The 27198-nt window shown below is 46.9% G+C and overlaps 1 protein-coding gene across 8 annotated transcripts in view; it reads left to right on the forward strand.

Moving 5' to 3' along the window:
- BNIP2 (BCL2 interacting protein 2) overlaps nt 1-27198 on the forward strand; it is a 107158-nt gene that overhangs the window by 63049 nt on the left and 16911 nt on the right. For 5 of the 8 annotated variants that reach the window (XM_029574395.1, XM_029574396.1, XM_029574397.1 and 2 more), the window contains 3 exons: nt 14933-15064; nt 16119-16205; nt 16310-16408. In XM_029574395.1, the coding sequence (XP_029430255.1) occupies nt 14933-15064; nt 16119-16205; nt 16310-16408 (318 nt within the window). The remainder of the gene's footprint in view (nt 1-14932; nt 15065-16118; nt 16206-16309; nt 16409-27198) is intronic. The other 3 variants (XM_029574398.1, XM_029574399.1, XM_029574400.1) reach the window with 1 other exon arrangement.

Consider the following 27198-nt stretch of genomic DNA (forward strand, 5'->3'; position numbering starts at 1 on the left):
CGTTAGGCGTAGCGTTAGGCCCGCGCAACCCATTTTACTGTATAGGCGCTTAATACAGCGCCTATACAGTATCCTGGTGCGCTGGTACCTGTCATTTCAAATGAAACATAGAAACATAGAAACATAGAAATGACGGCAGAAGAAGACCAAATGGCCCATCCAGTCTGCCCAGCAAGCTTCACACATTTTTTTCTCATACTTATCTGTTTCTCTTAGCTCTTGGTTCTATTTCCCTTCCACCCCCAGCTTTAATGTAGAGAGCAGTGATGGAGCTGCATCCAAGTGAAATATCTAGCTTGATTAGTTAGGGGTAGTAGCCGCCGCAATAAGCAAGCTACACCCATGCTTATTTGTTTTACCCAGCCTATGTTATACAGCCCTTATTGGTTGTTTTTCTTCTCCCCTGCCGTTGAAGCAGGGAGCTATGCTGGATATGCGTGAAGTATCAGTCTTCTCCCATGCTGTTGAAGCAGAGAGCCATGCTGGATGTGCATCGAAAGTGAAGTATCAGGCACATTTGGTTTGGGGTAGTAACCGCCGTAACAAGCCAGCTACTCCCCGCTTTGTGAGTGCGAACCCTCTTCTTCTCCCCTGCCGTTGAAGCAGAGAGCTCTGCTGGATGTGTGAAGTATCAGTTTTTCTTCTCCCCTGCCGTTGAATCGGAGAACTATGCTGTATATGCATTGAAAGTGAAGTATCAGACTTATTTGATTTGGGGTAGTAACCGCCGTAACAAGCCAGCTACTCCCCTCTTTGTGAGTGTGAATCCTTTTTTCCACATTTCCTCTTGCTGTTGAAGCTTAGAGCGATGTTGGAGTCACAGTAAGCATGTGTATGTTTATTTAATAAGGGTATTGACTCCAGGCAGTAGCCCTCATTCTGGCGAGTCACCCACTCTTCATTGGCGGCCTCTTGACTTTATGGATCCACAGTGTTTATCCCACGCCCCTTTGAAGTCCTTCACAGTTCTGGTCTTCACCACATCCTCTGGAAGGGCATTCCAGGCATCCACCACCCTCTCCGTGAAGAAATACTTCCTGACATTGGTTCTGAATCTTCCTCCCTGGAGCTTCAAATCGTGACCCCTGGTTCTGCTGATTTTTTTCCTACGGAAAAGGTTTGTCGTTGTCTTTTGATCATTAACACCTTTCAAGTATCTGAAAGTCTGTATCATATCACCTCTGCTCCTCCTTTCCTCCAGGGTGTACATATTTAGATTCTTCAATCTCTCCTCGTATGTCATCCGATGAAGATCCTCCACCTTCCTGGTCGCCCTTCTCTGTACCGCCTCCATCTTGTCTTTGTCTTTTTGAAGATACGGTCTCCAGAACTGAACACAGTACTCCAGGTGAGGCCTCACCAAGGACCTGTACAAGGGAATAATCACTTCCCTTTTCTTACTCGATATTCCTCTCTCTATGCAGCCCAGCATTCTTCTGGCTTTAGCTATCGCCTTGTCGCATTGTTTCGCCGATTTCAGATCATTAGACACCATCACCCCAAGGTCCCTCTCCTGCTCCGTGCACATCAGCCTTTCCCCGCCCATCGAATACAGTTCATTCGGATTTCCACTCCCCATATGCATGACTTTGCACTGCTTGGCATTGAATCTCAGCTGCCATATCTTCGACCACTCTTCCAGTTTCCTTAGATCTCGTCTCATTCTCTCCACTCCTTCCGGCGTGTCCACTCTGTTGCAGATCTTAGTGTCATCCGCAAAAAGACAAACCTTACCTTCTATCCCGTCCGCAATGTCGCTCACAAAGATATTGAACAGGACCGGTCCCAACACCGATCCTTGCGGTACACCACTTAAAACCGCTCTCTCTTCAGAGAAGGTTCCATTTACCATCACACATTGTCTTCTGTCCGTCAACCAATTTGCAATCCAGGTCACCACCTCGGCACTCACTCCCAAGCTTCTCGTTTTATTCACCAGTCTCCTGTGCGGAACCGTATCAAAAGCTTTGCTGAAATCCAAGTATATGATATCGAGCGCTCTTCCTTGATCCAATTCCTTGGTTACCCAGTCAAAAAAGTCAATCAGATTTGTCTGACAGGATCTTCCTCTGGTGAATCCATGCTGCCTCTGGTCCATCAATTCTCCCGTCTGTAGAGATAGTTCACTATTCTCTCTTTCAACAGTGACTCCATTACTTTTCCCACCACCGAAGTGAGGCTAACCGGTCTGTAGTTACCAGCCTCCTCTCTGTTCCCACTCTTGTGAAGCGGGACCACCACCGCTCTTCTCCAATCACTCGGCACCACTCCCGTTTCTAGGGATCTATTGAACAGGTCGCACAGCGGTCCCGCCAGCACATCTCTGAGCTCCCTCAGTATCCTTGGATGAATCCCATCAGGCCCCATGGCTTTGTCCACTTTCAGATTCTTTAGCTCTTCCCATACATTATCTACTGTAAATGGATTTTCCTCTGTTCCGCTTCCCTCCAGTTTCTTGTTGTGTAGAGATGGTCCTTCTCCAGGGTCTTCTTTAGTGAACACAGAGCTGAAGTATTCGTTTAATATTTCTGCCATTTCTTCATCTCTCTCCACACATTGATCATTTCCACCTTTCAATTTCACTATACCACTTTGGACTTTTCTCTTTTCGCTGATGTATCTGAAAAATGTTTTGTCACCATATTTTATCTCCTTGGCAATCCTCTCTTCCGCTTGACCTTTTGCCAACTTGATTAATTTCTTAGTCTCCCTCAGTTGAATCAGATATTCTTCTTTGTGCTCCTCCCTTTGGGATCTTTTGTATTTCTTGTATGCAGTTCTTTTAGCTTTAATTTTGTCAGCCACCTCCTTTGAGAACCAGATAGGTTTCATTTTTCTTTTGCTTTTCTTTACATTTCTAACATATAGAGCAGTTGCCTTGGCGATTGCTCCTTTTAGATTGGTCCACTGCTGATCCACATCTCTCTCATTTTCCCATCCATTTAGTTCTTCCTCTAGGTACTTCCCCATTTCCTCAAAGTCTGTGTTTTTGAACTGTAAAACTCTGGTCTTTGTGCTTCTTTTCCATATTCTTTTAGTGATATTAAACCATACCGTTTGATGATCACTGGTGCTGAGGTGGGCGCCCACCTTGACATCAGAGACGATATCTCCATTATTGAGCACTAAGTCGAGAATAGGTCCTTCTCTCGTGGGTTCCAATACCATTTGTTTGAACAATGATACTTGCATGGCATCCACTATTGCTCTACTGTTTTTAGATTCTGCAGATGGGATTTTCCAGTCTACATCTGGCATATTAAAGTCACCAACGATCACCACTTCCCCTTTCTTACCTATCTTATGGATGTCTTCAACCAGATCTCTGTCCAGCTCTTCCTTTTGGTTTGACATTTCAAATGACATTTTGGTTTGACATTTCAAATGACATTTTGGCACCAGGAAGTGGTTTCCCAACTTTAACCCATGAAAACCTAAAAACCGAAAATCCCCTCCTCCTGAAGCGGCTCGACATGTGCCAACTTACCTTTTGTTGCTTTTCAGCCCCTTCCCTTCTCTGCCGCCCTCCGGAGGGGGCAGCTGGCGGCAAAAGCGGCTCGCAGCGGTCCCCCCCGCGCAGGTCCCGGTTCTCCATCCACCCCAATCCTTCCTTCCTTCCTTCCTGGCTCGGCCAAATTGTGAAGCGGCTTGCAGCATTCCCCCCCCCCCCCCCCCGCGCAGGTCCCAGTTCTCCTGGCTCAGCGTGAGGTCCCACTGTTCTGTGCCCTCTCTGGCACGAGCAGAGCTAAGCGTTCTTTCATTGGCCTGAGCGCCCGTCGATTTGGGCGCTCCAGCCAATGAAAGCACATAGACGGGGCGCGTGACGCATGTCGTGATGTCATGCGCGCCCGTCTATGTGCTTTCATTGGCTGGAGCGCCCAAATCGACGGGCGCTCCCTAATGAAAGCACGCACGTCTATGTGCTTTCATTGGCTGGAGCGCCCAAATTGACGGCGCTCAGGCCAATGAAAGAACGCTTCACTCCGCTCGTGCCGGAGAGGGCACAGAACAGTGGGCTCTCACCTCACGCCGAACCGGGACCTGCGCGGGGGGGGAACGCTGCAAGCCGCCTCACAATTTGGCCGAGCCAGGAAGGAAGGAAGGATTGGGGTGGATGGAGAACCGGGACCTGCGCGGGGGGGGACCGCTGCGAGCCGCTTTCGCCGCCGGCTGTCCCCTCCGGAGGACGGCAGAGAAGGGAAGGAGCTGAAAGCAACAAAAGGTAAGAAAGCAACAAAAAGTAATGTCGAGTCGCTTCGGGAGGAGGGGATCTTAGGTTTTTAGAGGTTTCCTTTTGGGGGAAAGTTTGCAGTCTACCATTACCCCTGCCTCTAACGCAGGGGTAAGGGTAGGCGGTAAGTTAGCAGGTTAAACGCGGGGCAAAATGGCAGGGTAAAATAGCGATAGTCGGGGTGCGCGTTCTGTATGGGAGGGAATAGCTAATTCGATCGTTTACATCTCATATACATGCCGCGTGCGGAAGGGGTTACCTGGTGATTTAAAGAGGCGGTAAGAATGGGTTAAAGGGGATAGTGTATCGTAGGAAGGGCTAACGCGGCCGGAAAGTGAGTAGAAAGCGGGTTAGGAGCAGGGTAACCGCGGCCCCACTTTACTGTATCGAGCTGTGTGTTAGAAGGCCAACGTGACCACCATCACCTTGGACAGTCTTTGGTGCTATGGTGAGACTAAAGGGTAGGGCTCTGAACTGAAAGTGCCTGCCCAGAACACAAAAATGAAGGAACTTCTGGTGATTCTCTTTGATGGAAATATAAACATATGCCTATGATAGGTCAAGGGATGAGAGAAACTCTTGTCTGCCACAATGACAGACTTCTTAAGGAAGTGCAGTACCTGGTGAATTCCCTCAAGATCCAATATTGGTTGAAATGATCTGTCCTCCTTTGGCACTACAAAATAAGTGGAATACCGCCTTTGATCTTGAGGTTTGGGCAGTACTGGGATAACTGCTTCCAATTGCTGGAGCTTTTCCAGGGTAGCCCTTACTGCTGCCCTTTTGACCCCTGACTTACAGGGAGTCGGTGAAGGCATTGGGGGGAGGAGCATGACAATGTCTAGAATAGTGGTTCTGAACCTTTTTTCTGTCAGGACACACCTGATAGTTCTCACGTGTGACAGACTGAACACATGATAGTCATAAAGTAAATGTAAATGTACACTTTGCATCCACAGTACCCCACCCCCGACCCTCAGCAATGGATATAAAGCAGAACTAGAACATTCACCATACAACTCACCGTACAAAAATATATTCTGTTATCTAAATAACAGCAACAGCAAACTCCCTGTACTACCAGGTGCAATAGCTGTACTTATAAAGAGACAGCAGTTCACCACTAATGCATGCCTATAGAGAAAACACAACAAATAAGGTGAGGTATTTTACTAGCCTACATGCTAAATACCTCACCTCTGTCAAACACACAAAATTGACCTTCAAGTACAGAAATACCACAAATTACAAATATGGAGATAGAAACTGGAATGGAAACCCAAAAAAGCCACTCTGCATGCAGTACAAAATAGGAGAAATAGAAACAGAAATATAGCACCTAACATAGTACCAAGATGTGCAATAATGCGCATAAAGTTACACCTGCGTTATGGCATGCACTCAAATGGAACAACCTTACCTATAAAAAGGTATTAAATATTAAACCAGATCCTAAACACCAATACACCTCCAATTAGGAAAACAGAAAAAGCTAAGCTGCTATAGATCCCCACATAGAAATAATTATAAAATTTATATGAATAAATGTTTTAAAACAGCTGATGAACAGAATAACATCTAACAATCAAAAACAATTAATTATTAACTCCATGGTTGGGGAGCTCACTGTCAGGAGCTGATGGCGCAAGGGCGCTGGGATGCAGAAGAGACTTTCTGGAACATCAATCGTTTAGAAGCCAGGACAGTCTGGCTGGCATGTTTGCAGTTCAGTGACAGACTGCAGGGTCAAGTGGTAGGATAATGTCGGAAAATGTAACAACTGTGGCTTTCATAAATCTGCAGGGAGGAACCAAGAGCCAACAAGTGTCAGGAGATAGATCAACTTATGGAATAAGCCGAACTAAATCTCCAGATGATCTCCGCCTTGCATATAGCAGGAATAGACAATGTAAGCAGATTTTCTCAGAAGGGAAAGTCTGGACCCAGGAGAAGGGGTGCTATCAAACGAGATGTTTCAGCTGATTCTGATTCTAGACCTGCTGGCTGCTTTTCATAATTTAAAAGTTCCACGATTCTTCAGTTACAAGAGAGATCCAAAGTCATTGGGGATAGATGCCTTGGTGCAGGAGTACGCGGAAGACAAGTTGCTGTATGCCTTTCCTATATGGCCCATGTTGGGCAGATTAGTCCAAAAGATTGAGCGCCATAGAGGAATGGTGCGCTTGGTTGCTCCAGATAGACCCAGGAGACCATGGTATGTGGGTCTGCCGCAGCTCCTTGTGGAATCGCCTCTTTGGCTTCCAGCGCACAGGGATCTGTTGTAGGCAGGGTCCTATTCTTCATAAAGATCCAACTCTTTTGCTGAAACGTGGATACTCTGCAGCAGTGATTTCCATCTTGCTAAGAGCTAGAAAGTTCTCTACTTCCTTGACCTATATGTGGGTTTGACAAGTGTTTGAGGCCTGGTGTGAGGATCGAGGTACTCTTCCTTCGGTCAAGATCCCGTTCATTTTGGAATTTTTGAAGAATGGCTTGAATAAAGGCTTAACCTTAATTCCTTAAAGGTACAAGTAGTAGCTCTTTCCTGTTTCAGAGGTCAGGTGAATGGTGGATACCTGTCGGCTCATCCTGATGTGGCCCATTTCCTGAAAGGAGTGAAATATCTTCGTCTTCCTTAGCGGTTTTCGGTGCCCTCATGGAGACTTAATTTGGTGTTAGATTTCTTAGCACACCCTATGTTTAGACTGCATAACCTGAGCTTGCGGTTATTCACCTTAAAAACAGTGTACCATCCCTCCGAGTGTCTCCAGGGGTGGTACAGCTGCGTACTGTTCTTTCTTTTCTACCAAAGGTGGTCACTGACTTTCACTTGAATCAGTTCATCTCCCAGCCCTCTCTGGACAAAGAAAAAGGTGTAGATGTCTATTGCGACCCTTTGATGTCAAGAGACATATATTGTCCGGTATCTGGAGGTTACTAAGCTTTTACGGAAGACTGATCTCCTGTTTGTCTTTCACAGCAGTACTAGGCAGGAAGAGCTGGCCTTGCGGACTATCATAGCTCGCTGGATTACAGAAGTAGTCATGGCTGCATACGTTGATGCTGGGAAGCAGTTACCTACTTAGGTCATAGCTCATTCAATTACAGCTCAAGCAGTGTCATGGGCGGAAATGAAATTGTCTCCCATCGACATTTTCTGAGCTGCGACATGGTCCTTGTTACACACTTTTTCCAGGAAGTATTATCTGGATATGCAAGCCTGGGAGGACGCAGCCTTTGCACATGCAATTTTGACTGTACCACGGGCAGCCTCATGCCCTATTCGGGAGTAGCTTGGGTACATCCCACTTGATCTGGATTCATCTGACTGGATGCTAAGAAATGAGAAATTACTACTTACCTGATAATTTCTTTTTCTTTAGGGCAATCAGATGAATCCAGCTTCCCTCCCTTGGCTACCGAATGGTTGTATTATGTTCCTCCTCCATGGCTTCATGTTATAAGGATTACTGGTAAGTGTTAGTCCAGTCTCTAGACTAGTGTTAACCATTTCAAAACTCAGCCAAGAATGTATTATCTGTTTAATCAAGTTTTACTAGTCTGACCACAGTTGCTTTTGAAGAGAATACTGGTAGGCTTATGTCACTGCAGGGGTATATGTACTGTGATGTCAGTTTACTCTGCCTCCATCTGCTGGTAGAGGTACATATTCCACTTGTTCTGGATTCATCTGACTGTACTAAAGAAAAGGAATTATCAGGTAAATAGTAATTTATCATTTTACCTCACAAGGACTAAATGTTATATACTTCGCACATGAAAACCATTTCAGCACAGCTGACTTTCAGGCTATGTGCAGAATTCATGAAAGATTCTTTAATGAACAATACAGAGAAATATATCCAGTAGCTGGACTGGAAATTTGTGTTGGCATTCTTGAAACATCAGACTATACTTGTCACTGGGAATTTTCATTGACACAAGAGTTGCATTGTTCTTAGCTCTGTTTTTAGCAGACTACATGTAAAGCAAGAGATAGTAATGTCCTTTTGGATTGAGCATTACATCATATTTTAAATATGATTTCCTAGCGTGTAGCAGATGGACTCAGGACCAATGGGTATAGTGTACTCCTGTTAGCAGTTGGAGACGGATCAGATTTCAATCTGACGTCAGCCCCTAGTACATATACCCCTGCAGGAAGTGCAGCTCTTCAGTATTTTCCGTCTTCATAGCAGTTATGGACTATCTGCACGCTCTCACAGCGTTAGAACCAAATTCAAAGAAGAAACCTACCTGAAGACGAGCCCCGCTCTCCTGCTGTGATACCCTCGGGTCCCTCCCCCAGTTGAGATTCCCGAGGTGATTTCCGTGGTCCTTCGGAGGTAAGCCTCAGTCCGGCGGCCGAATCGCAGTGAGGACCTAGCCTCCGATCCTCGGGCGTGGCTGAGAGGCAGCGGGTGCACCCTCGAGCGCAGCGGTGAAGGTATTTGCCCTCTCCCCCCGCAGCTGGAGACCGCCCGGGACGCAACCGGAAGCGCCGAAGACAAGGTAAAGTAGAAATCTTCTGCTTGAATCTGGTCTCCGAGGATCGAGGAGGCGCACAGGTCAAGGGCCGGGACCAGTGCCACAGAGTTGATCCGCCCTAGCAGGGCCAGGCCCTGGCTATTTCCGAGGGTCTACCCACGTAGAGACCCTCCGAGGGGGTCGCCATCTTGGCCCTATTCGCTGCGCCGTTCGAGAGCGCACAGTTCGAGCTAGGCGCAAAAAGCACTTGTGCGTATAAACTTACACGCATATAAAACCTTGCGCGCACAGAGCCGGGTGCCTATCTATGACTGAACGCACAGCTGCGCGCACAACTACACGCTCATCTTAAGCGCACCGGAGCGCATAAGAGTTTATGCGCCGACAGCCATGGCACCTCCAGAAACAGGGATAAAGGCTCAAGGCCTCTGCCCAGCATGCCACATCAGAGCCGCACAAAGCGAGGAGGCCGCTGCCCTGTGCACGCAGTGCGAAGAGGCCCTGGGAGACCCAGTCCAGGGCCAGTCCCATCCAGGGCCGAGTTCTAGCTCCTCAGGAGGTACCCCGGACCTAGCCAGGAGGACCTCCCCACAGACGGGGACCCCCAAGGAACCAGCGCCCCTCAGCTTTGACACAGCGTCGATCTCATGGGTGGAGTTCTTCAAGGGGATTCATGCCTTTGTTCAAATGCAAACTGAACCTCAGGCTGACCAGCCACAGGCTCCACAGGAGGACCCTCATGCCCCAGGCCCTTCAAGACCTAGGCACAGGCTTTCCCTACCCAGAAGCCCCACATATGGGGCCTCGGACATCTCTGAGAAGGAAACCGAACCCTTAGAAGAGGGGGATCTCCCCCCCGGGGACAGAGCCTCACCGAAACATGAGACGCTTCTTCACAAAGGACGAGCTCCCGGACCTGGTCAACCAATGCCTGACGGAGCTCGCTATCCCGGACCCAGGTACTTCGGGGGAACCTAAACCGAACCCCTTGCTGGAGGGTCTGCAACAGACTTCTCGCCATTTCCCTCTGTTACAAGCAGCACAGCAGCTGATTGACCTGGAATGGAATGCTCTGGAGTCCACCTTCAAGGGGGGACAAGCTTTGGCAACCCTGGACCCAGCAACCAAAGATCTTCTTGCATGCCCAAGAGTTGATGCCATGGTCTGCGCGGTCTTCAAGCGCACTACCATCCCAGTGGAGGGAGGAGCTGCACTCAAGGATGCACATGACCGGCGGCTGGAGTCCATCCTCAAACAGTCATTTGACGTAGCCGCTATGTTTCTACAAATTGCGGCCTGCTGCACCGTGGTGACACTTGCCTGCTTATCACCAACCAGGACCAACACCCCTGGAGAAGACATGGAGCCAGCAGTATCATTCCTCACGGACGCTGCCTCCGACCTAGTGCACACCGTGGCCAGAGGAGTGTCCTCTGCGGTGGCGGCCAGGAGGCAACTCTGGCTCCGAAGCTGGTTGGCTGACGCATCTTCCAAAACGCACCTCACGAGGATGCCCTTCAAAGGATCCCTCCTGTTCGGCAGCAAACTAGAGAAACTGGCCGACAAATGGGGTGAGTCCCCATTGCCGCGCCTACTGGAGGATAAGACGAAGAAAAACCAGCGACCCTTCCCCAGGTCCTCCAGGGGCAGAAGTTCACAGCGCTTCAATCCTTACAGGACCAACTATCAAGCCCCCTGCCCTATGGGCAGGAACCAGTCCTTCCGGACCAAGCACAGCAAGAGGGGAACCAGCTCGGGTACAGGCCCCAGCCGCACCCCACAATGAGTTTCAGCCAACCCATCCAAGGGAAGAAGCCATAGGAGGCAGACTAGCCCTATTCTACTGCAGATGGGTCGAGATAACTTCGGACAAGTGAGTCCTAGCTGACGGTAGGAACAGAGAGAGAATTTACCTGTGCTGTGGCTAACTCCAGCGGTGTCTCCGGGGGTCTTTCAGGCCCCAACGGCTAATACCGAGCACAGCTGAACCCTTTCTGACGTCATCTCAAAAGGACCGATTGAGGATTATATAACCCCGCCTACTAGCGGCATGCAGCAAAGCCGGCGCGCTGCCTAAGCCACGCGCGCCGAAGGGGCGTGTGCGGCTTTGAAACCAATTGCATGGAATTTTGAATCGTCTTGAAGAAATTGGGGACTTAGAATCTCTTTCGTGTATTTCTACCTGCCCGGGTTAAACCCGTGCAACAGATCCAAGACTTTAGAAGCTTCGGTATAGAGTGAGTAGAGCCTGGTGGCTTAAAATTTATATGCCTCATTCCGTTAGAAAACGGAGGGCCAAAGAGGCCCTGCCGGGATCTCAAAATATTATTGGCCCAATGGACGCTCACATACACCGGGATACTGAGAAACCGGGGGAAGTCTCGCTGAGAGTGGGAAAGGAGAAAGATTTACCCGACCCCTCCCCTGAGTTGTATACTACCCTCTCCCCGGTAGTGCGGAGCCCACCAAGCAATCTTGCCGAGACTAGGCCTGAGACCCCAATGATAGATCACTTGGAAATAGGAGAATTCCGAACTCCGGGTGTTCAGGGAGCTGAAACACCACAGGCTTATGGTAGTCTCCCTATTTTACCATCTATTGCTGGAGGTAGAAACGATATTTCATCGGAGAAGGACATCGGGGAGAAATATGTACTTCCTCAGCTAGTGAAATCGGAATTATCGAAACCAACTAACATTTCTCTTGAATCAATTTGGGACGCTATACAGGCATTGAATATGAATATTTATAATCAGCTCCAGTTTATACATATATAGGGAAAATGGAAACTAGGATTGAGAATGTTGAAAAAGAAATTGTTACAGACTACTGGCCCTCGAGGCCATAACCCCAGCGCCTCCGCACTGGGGTTATTCCATTAATTTTAATTTAAATACTGGGCATTATTCCATTAATTTTATCGTCCCCAAGAAAGAGGGAACATTCAAGCCCATCCTGGACCTCAAATCAGTCAGCCGCCACCTTAGGATTCCCTGCTTCTGCATGGAAACCCTACGATCTGTAATAAGGGCGATACAACTGGGAGAGTTTCTCACATCCCTGGATCTTTCGGAGGCCTACCTACACATCCCAATTCATCAGGATCACCAGCGTTGCCTATGGTTCAAAGTCCTGAACTGTCACTACCCGTTCTGGGCACTACCCTTCGGGTTAGCCACAGCACCCCGGACGTTCACCAAGGTAATAGTAGTGGTGGTGGCAACACTGAGGAAGGAAGGAATCCTCATTCACCCTTACCTGGACGATTGGCTGATCAGGGCAAAGTCACCGGAGGAAAGCTGCCAAGCAACCAGCAGAGTCATAACTCTACTGGAGAGCCTAGGATGGGTGGTCAACACAAACAAAAGCTCTCTCCAGCCCTCAAAGTCGCTGGAATACCTAGGAGTCCGATTCGACACCAAAGAGGACAAAGTCAGCCTGACCCCCACAAGGAGATCAAAATTGTGGAACTGGCTGCAAACCTTGCTGAACGATCCTCGTCCCACAGCATGGGATTACCTGCAAGTCCTCGGGCTGATGGCATCCACCCTGGAAATTGTGCCATGGGCGCAAGCCCACATGAGGCCCCTACAGCACTCACTCCTATCACGTGGAGCCCATGGTCCCAGAAGTACACCGTACATCTATCACTCCCGTGCAAAGTTCGGACCCAAACTACGGTGGTGGCTGCAGGCCAGCCACATGAGCCAGGGATCAAGGATGGGGAGCACACTGCGAGGAGTTAACCGCCCAAGGGCAGTGGAACGCAGAAGAGGCGGGATGGAACATCAACCGCCTAGAAGCGCGGGCAGTCAGACTAGCCTGTCTGCGGTTTGCTCACAGACTCCGAAACAAAGCGGTCAGAGTAATGTCGGACAATGCCACGACAGTGGCCTATATCAACCGGCAGGGGGGAACCAGGAGCCCTAGAAATAGACCCCCTGATGGCGTGGGCGGAAGCAAACCTCCAGGAGATCTCCGCTGTCCACATCGCTGGGAAAGGCTACATCACGGCAGACTTCCTCAGCAGGGAAAGTCTAGACCCAGGAGAATGGAGTCTGTCGTCTGCAGCCTTCCAATTGATAGTGAATCGGTGGGGGACACTGGACATGGACCTTCTGGCAAGTAGATCCAATGCCCAAGTATCCAGATACTTCAGCCGCAGGCGGGAACCGCAGGCCCAAGGGATCGATGCCCTGTTATAGACCTGGCCACCGGGGACTCTACTTTATGCCTTCCCGCCATGGCCCCTATTGGGCGCAATCATTCACAAGATACAACTACACAAGGGACTAGTTCTTCTGGTGGCTCCGGATTGGCCGAGAAGACTGCTGGCAGGGAACCCTCTACCCCTGCCCCCACCCAGGGACCTGCTACAACAAGGTCCGATCCTCCACGAGGACCCAGCTCAATTCTCTCTTACTGTCTGGCCATTGAGAGGGTCCGCCTGAGAGAGAGCGGATACCCGGGGGTGGTAATCGACACCCTCCTCCGAGCACGCAAGTTCACCACATCGTTAACGTACATAAGGATCTGGAGAGTATTTGAAGCCTGGTGCGAAGACCACAACATCAAGCCACGCTCATTTAAAGTTCCCGTGATCCTGGAATTATTACAGAATGGACTACAGAAGGGTCTGTCCCTCAACTCCATCAAGGTACAAGTGGCCGCATTGTCATGCTACGGCTCCAAGAGTGAGGGCGACAGCATAGCTTCTCACCCGGATGTGTCATGCTTCCTGAAAGGAGTCAAACACATTCGCCCACCACTAAAGTGGCCGGTACCTCTGTGGAATCTCAATCTTGTTTTGGACTTCTTAGCGGGAATCACCTTCAGACCCCTCCGAGGCCTGTCCCTCCGCCTGTTAACCCTAAAGACGGTGTTCTTGCTGGCAGTGTGTTCAGCCCACTGCATCTCTGAATTACAAGCATTGTCCTGCCGTGAGCTGTTCCTCAGGCTCACCCCGGAGTCCATCCAACTACGCACGGTTCCCTCCTTCCTCCCCAAAGTGGTCTCACACTTCCACCTCAACCAGACCATCTCGCTACCAACGATGGATGGCTTGAAGAATTCGGAAGAAGCCCATAGTCTACATCACCTCAACATCGGCAGACTCCTATCCAGGTACCTGGAAATGTCTGAACCCGTACGAAGAACAGACCACCTTTTCATCCTTCACAGCGGAAAGAGACAAGAGGAAGCGGCCTCGCGGGCAACCATCGCCCGCTGGATCAAGGAAGTCAGCAAGGCAGCCTACGTAGAAGCTGGCAAGCCACCACCTCTACAGGTCAAGGCCCATTCTACCAGAGCCCAGGCAGTATCCTGGGCAGAAACTAGAATGCTGTCACCTGCCGAGATCTGCAGGGTGGCAACATGGTCCTCCATCCATACTGTCTCCAGACGCTACCATCTGGACGTTCAGGCTCGGGAGGACACGGCATTTGCAAAGGCAATACTAAGTGGACCACGTGCAGCCTCCCACCCGGTTCGGGAATAGCTTTTATACATCCCATTGGTCCTGAGTCCATCTGCTACACGCTAGGAAATGGAGAAATTACTTACCTGATAATTTTGTTTTCCTTAGTGTAGACAGATGGACTCAGCATCTCACCCTTGGCTGCCGTTATGCATGGTCTTTCAGATAATTCAAGGGTAAGCCATGTTTTCATTTACCTAGGGCATCTACCCTGCCGGGTGTCGACGCTTTCCGGTTGAGTACACTGGCGGTCTCCAGCTATAGTCAATCAACCAGTTCATGTTAATCAAGTTTAAATGTTTAACCAAGTTATGAAGTTATTCAAGTTAACCAAATTATTAAGTTAATCAATCAGTCAGTCACACATTTATCCACAATGCTTTTCGAGGAAAACTAAAGAGCTGCACTTCCTGCAGGGGTATATGTAACAGGGGCTGAAATCTGATCCGTCTCCAACTGCTAGCAGGAATACACTATACCCATTGGCCCTGAGTCCCATCTGTTTACACTAAGGAAAACAAAATTATCAGGTAAGTAATTTCTCCATTTTTGGAGAATATTTCTATTTTGTGTGTATTGCTTAGATTGTAATACATACAGTCTTGAAGTACTAAGCTGCCCTCTCCAACCCAGGGTATGAACTGATGACCTCAGGGCTTCCACACCATGTCCTAGAATTAAACTGTTTGTACACTGCTGCTTGTGCTAAATTCTTCACCCTGGATTTGTTTTGTCAGGTATGTTATTGGCACTTTGGAGATGCTGGTAGCAGAGAACTACATGATAGTTTATTTAAATGGTGCCACAACACGGAGGAAAATGCCAAGCTTGGGGTGGCTCAGAAAGTGCTATCAGCAAATCGATAGAAGGTAAAAAAAAATAATAATAATAATCCTGTAAGAGTGATGCTCCTTTCCACTACTGTAAAACAGGATGACTGCAGTGTGCTGTCTGCACCCCTCCCATGTAATGGAGATTAGAAATGGGCCTCCTCTCCCACATGCTGTGTGTGTCCTTAGGAGTGAGGATGCCTCCCTTGTGCCATGTGTCTCTTGTCTCAGTCTCCCCTCTTGGTGTCCTTTTCAAAGCAGGAGAGGGGAAAGGAAAATCACTTTCCATCTTACTACATCCTTGCTATTGGCGATGAGAGGTGCTTCGGGGTGTGAGAGGCTGGAGGGCAAGGTGGTTCTCTTAGGCAGGTGGAGAGGAAATCTCATTTTATGCAGTTTGTTCCCAGTAGGTCATTTTAACTTAGGAGTTTGTGTTGGTATCTTTAGTCTGCTTTCACATCTTACCTCAAACTTTTTCCTTTACAGCTGGTATGATATTTTTTGCTGCTCAGTTAAATTTGTGAGCCAAACAAAGAAAAAGGGATGAATCCAACTGCAACTAAGATTAACTCTGTGGCATCTGGAGTGCAGAAGGTTTTGCTGGCAGAATGCAATAGAAATGGTTGGAACTTTGAGCCAATGGGTTCTGAAGTGTTAAGGAAAGCCCAGGGGCGTGAGAAAATAACCGCTTCTGTGAAGTCACTGGTGGCGTTTGTTACACGATCGCGATCAAGCACCCAACCTTCCTGTTCAGATTCAGAACTCCTGCAACTAATGCCCCTTCACCAGGGAGTCCCAGTTTATTTTTAAACTAATATCCCAGAAAGATAAATACCAGGGTGCAGGGAGGACTGTAGTAGGTTTTACTTTAAGTTTGCAGGATCCTTTGATAGTTTTTAGAGCCAAAACCAACATGGTTGTTTAGGGTGGGCTTCTGTTAAATTTATTTATGACATAAATAACTGAACTAAAGTGTTCGCTGTCTGCAGAACTTCCCTGGTTGCAGGCCACCACGCCTGTTTCATTGCAGCTCATTCTTTCAAGATATCTTTTGCTAACACTCTCACATTTTAATTCTTACATTTCTCTTAAGGTTACGGAAGAATCTGAAATTATTAGTCATAGTTCATCCCTCTTGGTTTATCAGAACTCTTCTGGCTATCACAAGACCTTTTATTAGGTAATGGGGTAAAAAAACTTTTGTTTAGTTATTTTCTCCAGTGTTACTGGACATGCAGCAGATACTGTAGTTGGTGCACAAAGTATTTCACTTTCTTTTTCCAGCTCAAAATTCAGCCAGAAAATTAAATATGTCTTCAGCCTGGTAGATTTAGCTGCACTCGTTCCTATGGAGTACGTCAGCATACCAGAATGCATTAAACAGTAAGTCCCTTTGCTTTGTGTGTGTGAGAGAGAGATTCAGATAGCAACTTTATTGAAACATGCTAGAATTTAAAAATCTTTAAAGGATTTTATGAGCTTTGCAAAGTGTACAAATCTTTTTATTGTTGACTGACTGAACTATTCAGCTTCTGAATTTGGCATCTGATTTTCAGGAACTGCAACTCACCTTGCCTGCCCTTGTTTTTGTCCCAATTCAGTGTACAGTTCAGTCCAGCCCCTGAATAAATCTATTACAACACTTGCAGCAGTGGGCAAAGTAGTAAATGTTATTGTTTAAAAGTAACTAGTTACATTTTATAGCTGTAACTAGTGGAACAGTCTGTCACTACTGACTGGGTATAATCTCATCCCCTCTATTGGGCCTCCTCTCTTGTCCCAGGGCAAGGCAAGGTCTGCAGGAGCAATGCGCAGTCATTTCTGCCCCATTGCTTGTGTCCCACTGATGCCAGTATTCAAAGTGATGTGCTGCCTTCTCCCTGCACGAGGGGTAGCTTGAAGTTAGCCACTGGCAGGGCAAGAGTGTTTGAGCATCACTCCTGCGCTTTAAGACCTCAGCTTGACCAGAAGTGAGGGAGAGGGATAAGGAAAGCTGAGGAATCTAATTTCTTGAAACACAAAGGATAACAATTTTGGTTGAGGCAGCTGCTATGCTCCAGTGTGCTCTTCTCACAATTAATATACACTGTTTGAAATAATGCGCACTTAGTGCAAGCTGTTTGCCTTCAGCACATTTGCATAGCAGCTGCCAAGTCAAACATACAAAGAAAGCTCCTTTATGGGGTGCATTGAGTTTAGGGCGGGGTCATAAAATTCCCCAGTCAGCTCTTCTATGTCCCAGACTTCTCCTCACATACATCTCATAAAACCCTTTTGAGACACTAGGGTTCATCTGGTTGGGGGGGGGAGAGGTTCAAACCCCCCCCCCCCCCACCCGGTGCAAGCTGTGTATGCAATCATCAAATTCACTCTCATCACTGGCTAGTGGTATTCTCAGGTGAGATGTCTTTCCACTTGGGATACAGATGGAGTCAGAGAATGGTGATCAAATTAAAAAAAAAAAAAAGTACTTACAGGCCGATACAATATGGGTGCACAAAAAATGGGCTCTCATGATTGAGCGCCTTCTTTCCTAATATGCGCCCATCCCCCTCTCTTGGGCATGTGATGCAGTATTGCTAACGAGACGCTGCATTAAAAAGGAGGCGCATGGGGAAATTGTGCATCTCTAGTGCCTCTGCATCAGGTGCCCAGGAGAAGTGGCTGTGTGTGGGTTAGGAAAATAGATGCTGAATTTTACGAGCGGCCGTTTTCACGGGTTAGGAAAAAGGATACTCTTAAATTGAGCATCTGTTTTCCGAACCTGGCTGCTGTCAAGACTTTTTTTTTTTTTCTCATGTTGCTTTCTGTGGTTCCTCCGACTTAATATTGCCACAATGTTAAGTCTGAGGAACCACAGAAAAGCAGTATTTTCTGCTTTTCTTGTCAACTTCTGGGGTTCCTCAAGATGTAGCGCCAATTCCTGGGTCACTGTTAATTTTCGAGGGTTAAAATGTGCGCATCGGGTGCAGGTTTTTTTTTTTTTTTTTTCCATCAGGAGTACTAGCTAATAGCTTCAACATGGCATTTACATATGATGAGCACTATTAGCCACACGCTGGTTTGGATGCCCTGATCCCCCTTATTGCATCAGAGGTTATGGACACGTGTCCAAAATGTGTGTCCAACTGCGAGCTAACCTGTGTGCTGGCTTGAGCGCATGATATTTATTTATTTAAGGCTTTATATACCGATGTTCCTGTACTAGTACATATCACGTCGGTTTACATAGAACCAAAGTTGGAAATTACATCAAACTAGAGGCTACAGATAAAAGGGCTAACTTCGTATAAACTTATAGATAAAGCAGCGAACGACTTAAAATAACAATTAAATTATTATAAATATAAGTATAAACAATCAACAAACTTGGATTTACAGCAGACTTGAAAAGCTTGAATGCATTATAACATACAGCTAGCGGGGAAATAATGAGATTATAAGATTAAATGGTTACGGCGTCGGACATCTCGCATATTGGGTTATGAAATGCGTGAATCTGACCCTGAGGGAGAGACCTTTAAGTGAAGGCTTTTATGAAAAGCCAAGTTTTGAGCTTCTTTTGAACGTCCGACTACAAGTTTCTAGCCGAAGGTCTGTGGGGAGGGCATTCCAGTGAGAGGGGCTGGCGGTCGAGAATGCACGTTTCTTGAGCGATGACTTGGCTGGAGGTGCATATAAGGTGCCTAAGTAGCTGGTTCTTATTGGTCTCGATGCGTGGGGACGAAGTGGGTCACTTAGATTTAGTGAAGTTTGGGAATGAATGGCCTTGTGGGTTATGGTTAGAACTTTGAATATGATTCTAAATTTAATAGGGAGCCAGTGTAGGTTCTTTAGAATAGGTGTGATGTGTTCTCCTCTACTAGAGTTGGTTAGTATCCTGGCAGCCGAGTTCTGCAGCATTTGTAATGATTTGGTGGTGATAGCTGGGAGGCCAATTAGCAGAGAGTTGCAATAGTCAATTTTTGAAAATAGAATAGTTTGGAGGACTGTTCTAAAGTCCTGAAAGTGGAGGAGAGGTTTTAGCTTTTTCAAAATGTGTAGCATGTGAAAACATTCTTTCGAAGTGTTTGTGACAAATTTTTTGAGATTCAGCCTGTTGTCGATAGTAACGCCAAGTCTCTTACATGAGTGGGGGAGATCATTAGCGGTGTGATTAGATTGATGGCAGCCTGACAGTTGTCATCCAGGGTGATCAGCATAAGTTCCGTTTTTGCAGTATTGAGAACTAAGTTAAGGCTAGTGAGGAGGGAATTTATGGACTGTAGACAATTGTTTCAGAAATTGATGGTGTTGGAGATAGATTCAGTGATAGGCAACAGGATCTGGACGTCGTCGGCGTATATGAAGTGTGTGATCTTTAGACTTGAGAGCAGATGACATAGTGGGAGAAGATAAATGTTAAACAGGGTTGGGGAGAGGGAGGATCCTTGTGGGGACTCCAAGAGTGGACTTGACCGGGTGTGATTCCTTGTTGCTTATTCTGACCTTGTATGTCCTATTGTTAAGGTATGATCTGAACCATTCAAGGGCTGATCCTGAGATGCCTATGTCTGAGAGCCGGTTGATGAGGATAGAATGCTTTATAGTGTCGAAAGCTGCAGATATATCGAAGTGCCAGGAGGTAGGGGGTCTTTTTCTCCAAGCCGGAGAGGACGCTGTCCGTCAATGAGATCAAGAGGGATTCCGTGCTGAGGGATTTGCGGAATCCAAATTGGGCTGTTGTGAGAGTCTTTATTTATTAACTTTTATTTACCGACATTCGTGAAGCACATCATGCCGGTTTACAATGAACTCAAGGAGGAAAATTACAATAAAACAATAGAACAATAAAAACAATAGAGCAATAAAACAAGGGAGGAGGGTGGGGAAGGAGGATACGGAGGGGTGGGAGAGGGAGGGGATAGGGGGATGGGAAAGGCAGAACTGATAGAAGAAGTAAGAAACAAAATAGAGGAGAACTATATACAGTTGACAATATGTACAGTTACAATCAACTTATGTAGAGCTAAGGAGGTATTGGGAGACTGGCTGTATTATCTGAACGATAGTATTCACTTAAATATAACGTAATTTGGGGGTGGTTAAAAGGATTTAGAGGCGGCATGGAGGAACAGGGATAACTGGGATAACATGGAGGGTAGTAGAGGGGCAGAGGGTGAGTTGAGCGGGGAGGGGGGGGGTACAGGGGGTAGAAGGTCGAGCTGGGAGGAGCTGAAAGGGAGGAAATTTAAGTTTGGTTTGTATCTGGGTAGGCCTGTCGGAAAAGCCATGTCTTGATTCCTTTCTTGAATTTGTGAAGTGAAGTCTCTAGGCGTAGGAAGGTGGGGAAGGAGTTCCAGAGGGTGGGACCAGCGACTGAGAAAGCTCTCCCTCTGGTAAGAGATGAATGCGCTGATTTGAGGGATGGGGTGTGGAGGGTGCCTGTAAGGGCGGTTCTTGTGGGGCGGTCAGAGGAACGGTAATGAGGCATTTCATCGAGCCAGGTGTGATTGTGTTTATGTAGGGAGCTGTGAAGGATGGTGAGAGTCTTGTATTGTGAGCGGAAGGAGATGGGCAGCCAATGTAGGTCCTTTAGGATGGGGGTGATGTGGTCCCTTTTACGAGTACTGGTTATGATTCTGGCCATGGAATTTTGTAGAATCTGAAGGGTTTGATGGTGGTGGCAGGAAGGCCTAGTAGAAGGGAGTTGCAATAATCTAGTTTCGTGAGCATAGTGGTCTGTATGACTGTGCGGAAATCGTGGGTGTGGAGTAGGGGTTTGAGTTTTTTCAGGATGTTTAGTTTATAGAAACCTCCCTTTAGGAGGGCTTTGATGTGGGGTTTAAAGTTTAGGTGTTGATCTATAAAGACAACCTAGGTCTCTTAAAAACTGGGGCTGAGGGTGGGCTGTAGTTGTATTATGGGGAGTGTTCTGTCGCGTGGGGAGTGTGAAACGGTCAGGTTGAGTAGAGATGACGAGTAGTTCTGTTTTTGATGTATTTAGAGCTAGGTGGAGCTTGGTTAGCAAGGCGCTTATAGCGGTGAGGCAAGATTCCCAGCGTTGCAAAGGTTCGCTTATGGATTTTTGAAACGGGATAAGAATCTGCACGTCATCTGCGTATAGGAAAAATTTCAGGCCTAGGTCGGAGAGAAGGTGGCATAGTGGTAAGAGATAAATATTAAAGAGGGTGGAGGATAGCGATGAACCTTGGGGGACACCTTGAGTGATAGGGATGTGTGAGGATTCGTATTTGTCAATTTTTACTAGGTATTCTCTGTGTGTGAGGTAGGAGGAGAGCCATGAGAGGGCTGTGCTGGCGATACCTATTTCTGCCAAACGGGTCATTAGTATTTGATGATTGACTGTGTCATAGGCAGCTGAAATGTCCAGTAGGGCGAGTAGGTACGAATTTCCATGGTCCATACCTTTAAGTATGGTGTCTGTCATGGCCAATAATAGGGTTTCAGTACTCCGGGCTTTACGGAAACCGAACTGTAGTGGGTGGAGGATGTTGTGGTCTTCTAAGAAGTCAGTCAGTTGTTTGTTAATTACCCTCTCTAGGACTTTAGGTCGGTAATTGGCAGGGTCTGTGGGGTCGAGGGTGGGCTTTTTTAGGAGGGGCTTGACTATGGCCAGTTTAAGTGGGTCTGGGATGCTGCCTGCGGTGATGGAGCAGTTGATTAAGTCCGTAATAGGTTTGGTAATGGCGGAGGTAATAGAGGAGGGTTTTTGAGGGAATGGTGTCTGAGGTGTGGGTGGCTGGTTTCATCTTTTTTAGAATTGCCTCTACTTCCATGTTGGTAGTGAGGTCAAAGGTTCCAAGGGTGATCCTTTTGTCATTGGGGAGTGGGGCGAGGGGGGTCGGGTTGGCAGGGAAGCGAAGTAGAATGTTATCGATTTTGTTCTTGAAGTAGAAAGCTAATTCTTCGCATCTTTTGTTGGAATTTGTTTTGTTGAAAGTAGGAGTACTGGAGCTTGTGAGTTCTGAGACATATGTGAATAAGGCGTTCACATTAAATTGGTAGTCATGGATTTTTGCTGCGTGGAAATCTCGTTTGGTTTGGGTAATCGTATGGCGGTACTTGTGTAAGGTATTGTTGTATGTAGCTTTATTTGTTGCGGATGGTTGTTTGCGCCAAGCGCGTTCTTTGGCTCTTAGGTCTTGTTTAATCATTTTTAAATTAGTGGAGAACCATGGTTTTCTTTTTTCAAGTTGTGCTAGGGGTATTTCCTTGTGGATGATGGGGCATAGTTCGTTGGCTATGGTAGTTGTAAGGTTGTTCCAGGAGTGTAGTGCAGTGTCTGGGTTGGTGAGATCAATGTTATTGGATATTTTGTCGAAAGCTAGGGTAAGCTCTTCCGTGCTGCAGTGTTTACGGAAGGATAAAGTTTTACTCTGTTTTTGTGTGGTAGGTGTGGGGAAATTGGTTGTAAGGCTTGTATTAATGAGGAAATGGTCGGACCACGGTACTGGGGTGACTACAGGGGGGGTAGCAATAGTTAGTTTAGAATTCACAAAGATTAGGTCGAGTGTATGACCCGCTTTGTGTGTGGGTTCGGTGATGATTTGATTGAAGCCCTGGGCTTTGAGGGTGTCCAGTAGAATTTCGCAGGCAGGGGTGACAGGGTGGGTATCTACATGGAGGTTGAAATCTCCTAGTATAATGCTAGGGAGGTCTGTTTTGATGTTGACTGTAAAATATTCTGTGATGGGTGAGGGATCTTGTTCGATTAGGCCTGGGGGGGCGTAGACGAGGCAGATCTGTAGGGATTTGGATGTAAATAGCGCAATTTCTAGTTTGGGCGGGGGTTGAGTGGTTTGCAGTTTGAGGCTGAGGCTTTTTTTGGCTGCCAGGAGTAAGCCCCCACCTCTTTTTTTAGGTCTTGGGATGGAGAGGTCGTACGTCTTTGTCGGGAGCTGATTTAGGAAAACCTGGTCAGTGTTTTTTAATCAGGATTCAGTGATGGCACATAGATCGGGATTATTGTCAGTGAGCAGATCATTTAGAATAGGTCCTTTTTTTTGGATGGATTGGGCATTAAAGAGGGTAATGGCTAAGGTGGTTAGGCCCAGGAGTTGAGAGGGGTGAAGTCCTGGATGGAATAAATTATAGCTTTATGGAGCAATTGGTTCAGGAACCGACGAGAGAGGGAGCAATTTTAGATCTAATTCTCAGTGGAGCACAGGACTTGGTGAGAGAGGTAACGGTGGTGGGGCCGCTTGGCAATAGTGATCATAATATGATCAAATTTGATTTAATGACTGGAAAAGGAACAGTGTGCAAATCCAAGGCTCTCGTGCTAAACTTTCAAAAGGGAAACTTTGATAAAATGAGAAAAATTGTTAGAAAAAAAACTGAAAGGAGCAGCTACAAAAGTAAAAAATGTCCAAGAGGCGTGGTCATTGTTAAAAAATACCATTCTAGAAGCACAGTCCAGATGTATTCCACACATTAAGAAAGGTGGAAAGAAGGCAAAACGATTACCGGCATGGTTAAAAGGGGAGGTGAAAGAAGCTATTTTAGCCAAAAGCTCTTCATTCAAAAATTGGAAGAAGGATCCAACAGAAGAAAATAGGATAAAGCATAAACATTGGCAAGTTAAATGTAAGACATTGATAAGACAGGCTAAGAGAGAATTTGAAAAGAAGTTGGCTGTAGAGGCAAAAACTCACAGTAAAAACTTTTTTAAATATATCCGAAGCAGAAAGCCTGTGAGGGAGTCAGTTGGACCGTTAGATGATCGAGGGGTTAAAGGGGCACTTAGAGAAGATAAGGCCATCGCGGAAAGATTAAATGATTTCTTTGCTTCGGTGTTTACTGAAGAGGATGTTGGGGAGGTACCCGTAATGGAGAAGGTTTTCATGGGTAATGATTCAGATGGACTGAATCAAATCACGGTGAACCTAGAAGATGTGGTAGGCCTGATTGACAAACTGAAGAGTAGTAAATCACCTGGACCGGATGGTATACACCCCAGAGTTCTGAAGGAACTAAAAAATGAAATTTCAGACCTATTAGTAAAAATTTGTAACTTATCATTAAAATCATCCATTGTACCTGAAGACTGGAGGATAGCAAATGTAACCCCAATATTTAAAAAGGGCTCCAGGGGCGATCCGGGAAACTACAGACCGGTTAGCCTGACTTCAGTGCCAGGAAAAATAGTGGAAAGTGTTCTAAACATCAAAATCACAGAACATATAGAAAGACATGGTTTAATGGAACAAAGTCAGCATGGCTTTACCCAGGGCAAGTCTTGCCTCACAAATCTGCTTCACTTTTTTGAAGGAGTTAATAAACATGTGGATAAAAGTGAACCGGTAGATATAGTATACTTGGATTTTCAGAAGGCGTTTGACAAAGTTCCTCATGAGAGGCTTCTAGGAAAAGTAAAAAGTCATGGGATAGGTGGCGATGTCCTTTCGTGGATTGCAAACTGGCTAAAAGACAGGAAACAGAGAGTAGGATTAAATGGGCAATTTTCTCAGTGGAAGGGAGTGGACAGTGGAGTGCCTCAGGGATCTGTATTGGGACCCTTACTGTTCAATATATTTATAAATGATCTGGAAAGAAATACGACGAGTGAGATAATCAAATTTGCAGATGACACAAAATTGTGCAGAGTAGTTAAATCACAAGCAGATTGTGATAAATTGCAGGAAGACCTTGTGAGACTGGAAAATTGGGCATCCAAATGGCAGATGAAATTTAATGTGGATAAGTGCAAGGTGATGCATATAGGGAAAAATAACCCATGCTATAATTACACGATGTTGGGTTCCATATTAGGTGCTACAACCCAAGAAAGAGATCTAGGTGTCATAGTGGATAACACATTGAAATCGTCGGTTCAGTGTGCTGCGGCAGTCAAAAAAGCAAACAGAATGTTGGGAATTATTAGAAAAGGAATGATGAATAAAACGGAAAATGTCATAATGCCTCTGTATCGCTCCATGGTGAGACCGCACCTTGAATACTGTGTACAATTCTGGTCGCCGCATCTCAAAAAAGATATAATTGCGATGGAGAAGGTACAGAGAAGGGCTACCAAAATGATAAGGGTAATGGAACAACTCCCCTATGAGGAAAGACTAAAGAGGTTAGGACGTTTCAGTTTGGAGAAGAGACGACTGAGGGGGGATATGATAGAGGTGTTTAAAATCATGAGAGGTCTAGAACGGGTAGATGTGAATCAGTTATTTACTCTTTCGGATAGTAGAAGGACTAGGGGACACTCCATGAAGTTAGCATGGGGCACATTTAAAACTAATCGGAGAAAGTTCTTTTTTACTCAACGCACAATTAAACTCTGGAATTTGTTGCCAGAGAATGTGGTTCGTGCAGTTAGTATAGCTGTGTTTAAAAAAGGATTGGATAAGTTCTTGGAGGAGAAGTCCATTACCTGCTATTAAGTTCACTTAGAGAATAGCCACTGCCATTAGCAATGGTTACATGGAATAGACTTAGTTTTTGGGTACTTGCCAGGTTCTTATGGCCTGGATTGGCCACTGTTGGAAACAGGATGCTGGGCTTGATGGACCCTTGGTCTGACCCAGTATGGCATTTTCTTATGTTCTTATGTTCTTATAAGGGATTTGTGAGGGGTGGGCAGGTGAGGGTGTATTGGGGGGGGGGCTTGCGTAGCGAAGGGCAGTGCCGTCTTGGAATGGAGAGTAGGCACATGGTTCTGGTATAGAGCGGGGAAGGGCAGCGGGGGGGGAAAAAGGGGGGGGGGGGGGCGGCTGAGCAAGATGAATAGTTATGGAGAACAGGGACGCACCTGGTCTTGGAAGTAGCTAAAGTTAGTTAACACAGTAGATGCAGGGTACAATCAAATCAAAATGCAGGGTACAATCAACTGCAGGGTACACTCAAATGCGGGGTACATTCAGATGCAGGGTACAATTCAGGGTACAATTCAGGGTGGCGCGGCTCAATCACCACGTGGCGTTGGAGGATTATTTGCAGGAGACAGTCCTTTTATTAGTTTTCCCTTTCCTTTTGGTATTTTTTAAATTTTTGTTTGCCGTTCCCGCTGGCGCCTCCTCTGCACGGTTCACTGCGGATGGTGAAACGGGCTCTTGCCCCGAGGGGGCAGCGCTGACCGCGCGAGCCCCAGCAGAGGAGGGGCGAGAAGCTGTTGGAGCTGGGAAAGCAGGGCGCGGTAAAATCCTTTGGGCTCCGAAAATTTTTACTGTCAGTTACTAGTTATTAAGGCTGTCGTCACTTCCGTGGGTATGGGTCGGGGCTCCTTCGGGGCTGAAACGAAGAGGCGAGACAAAGGGGCCTGCGACGCCTAGTCGCTGCATGAGATTTAAAGGGCTCCTGGCCCTGCTGCTATTGGCGTCGCTGCGGGGTTGCGGGCGTCTTGATTGGCTGCCGGCCCGGAAGAGGGCTGAAGGTGGAGCCTCGGGTCGGCTGTGAGCGGTGCCTCGTGGTCGGTGCGGAGGGCTGCCGGGGGAAGGGTGCGATTTAGGGCCTTACCCCAGTGGGTCTCGGCGCCGGCTGCACAGGCCTCGCACGCTCCAGTCTTGTGGTCTTCTAGGAATTCTGTCAACTGTTTGTTAACTATTCTCTCCATAAGTTTGGCGACATGCTCAGACATTTCTAACCAACTCAACCTAACTTCAGCTGACAATGCCTTCTCCTCTTGGATTGATACCACCCTTAACATAGCAAACACACACTGCCCTATCACCGTGAAAGCTATCAAACCTGCTCATCCTAATAGGAAACCATGGTACACACCTGAACTTAAGAAGCTCAAAACCCTCCTCAGAACATCTGAAAGGCATTGGCGCAAACATCCCTCCCCAGCATCCAAAACAGCCTACTTACCAACTCATGCACGAATACAGGAAAGCCAACCTCTCGACCAAACGAGAATACTACGCCAAAAAGATTCACAGTTTCCAATACAACCCCAAGGCGCTTTTCACTATGATCTCCTGCCTCACCAACCCCACCCACACGCAACCTCAAACCTCCACCTCAATAAACCGATGCAATGAACTTGCACACTTTTTCCAAAACAAAGTCTCTTCTCTCACTGCACGCTTCTCCTCTAACCCTAACAACGTGACACTACCCACCTTCAACATCTCGGCTAAGCTATCTTCTTTTGACGCATCCTCCTCCCTAGAAATAGAAAACTTCCTACGAAAAATGAGACCCTCCTCCCATCCCTC

This window comes from Rhinatrema bivittatum, chromosome 13, assembly GCF_901001135.1.
Source record: "Rhinatrema bivittatum chromosome 13, aRhiBiv1.1, whole genome shotgun sequence".
In the NCBI taxonomy this organism is placed as follows: domain Eukaryota; kingdom Metazoa; phylum Chordata; class Amphibia; order Gymnophiona; family Rhinatrematidae; genus Rhinatrema; species Rhinatrema bivittatum.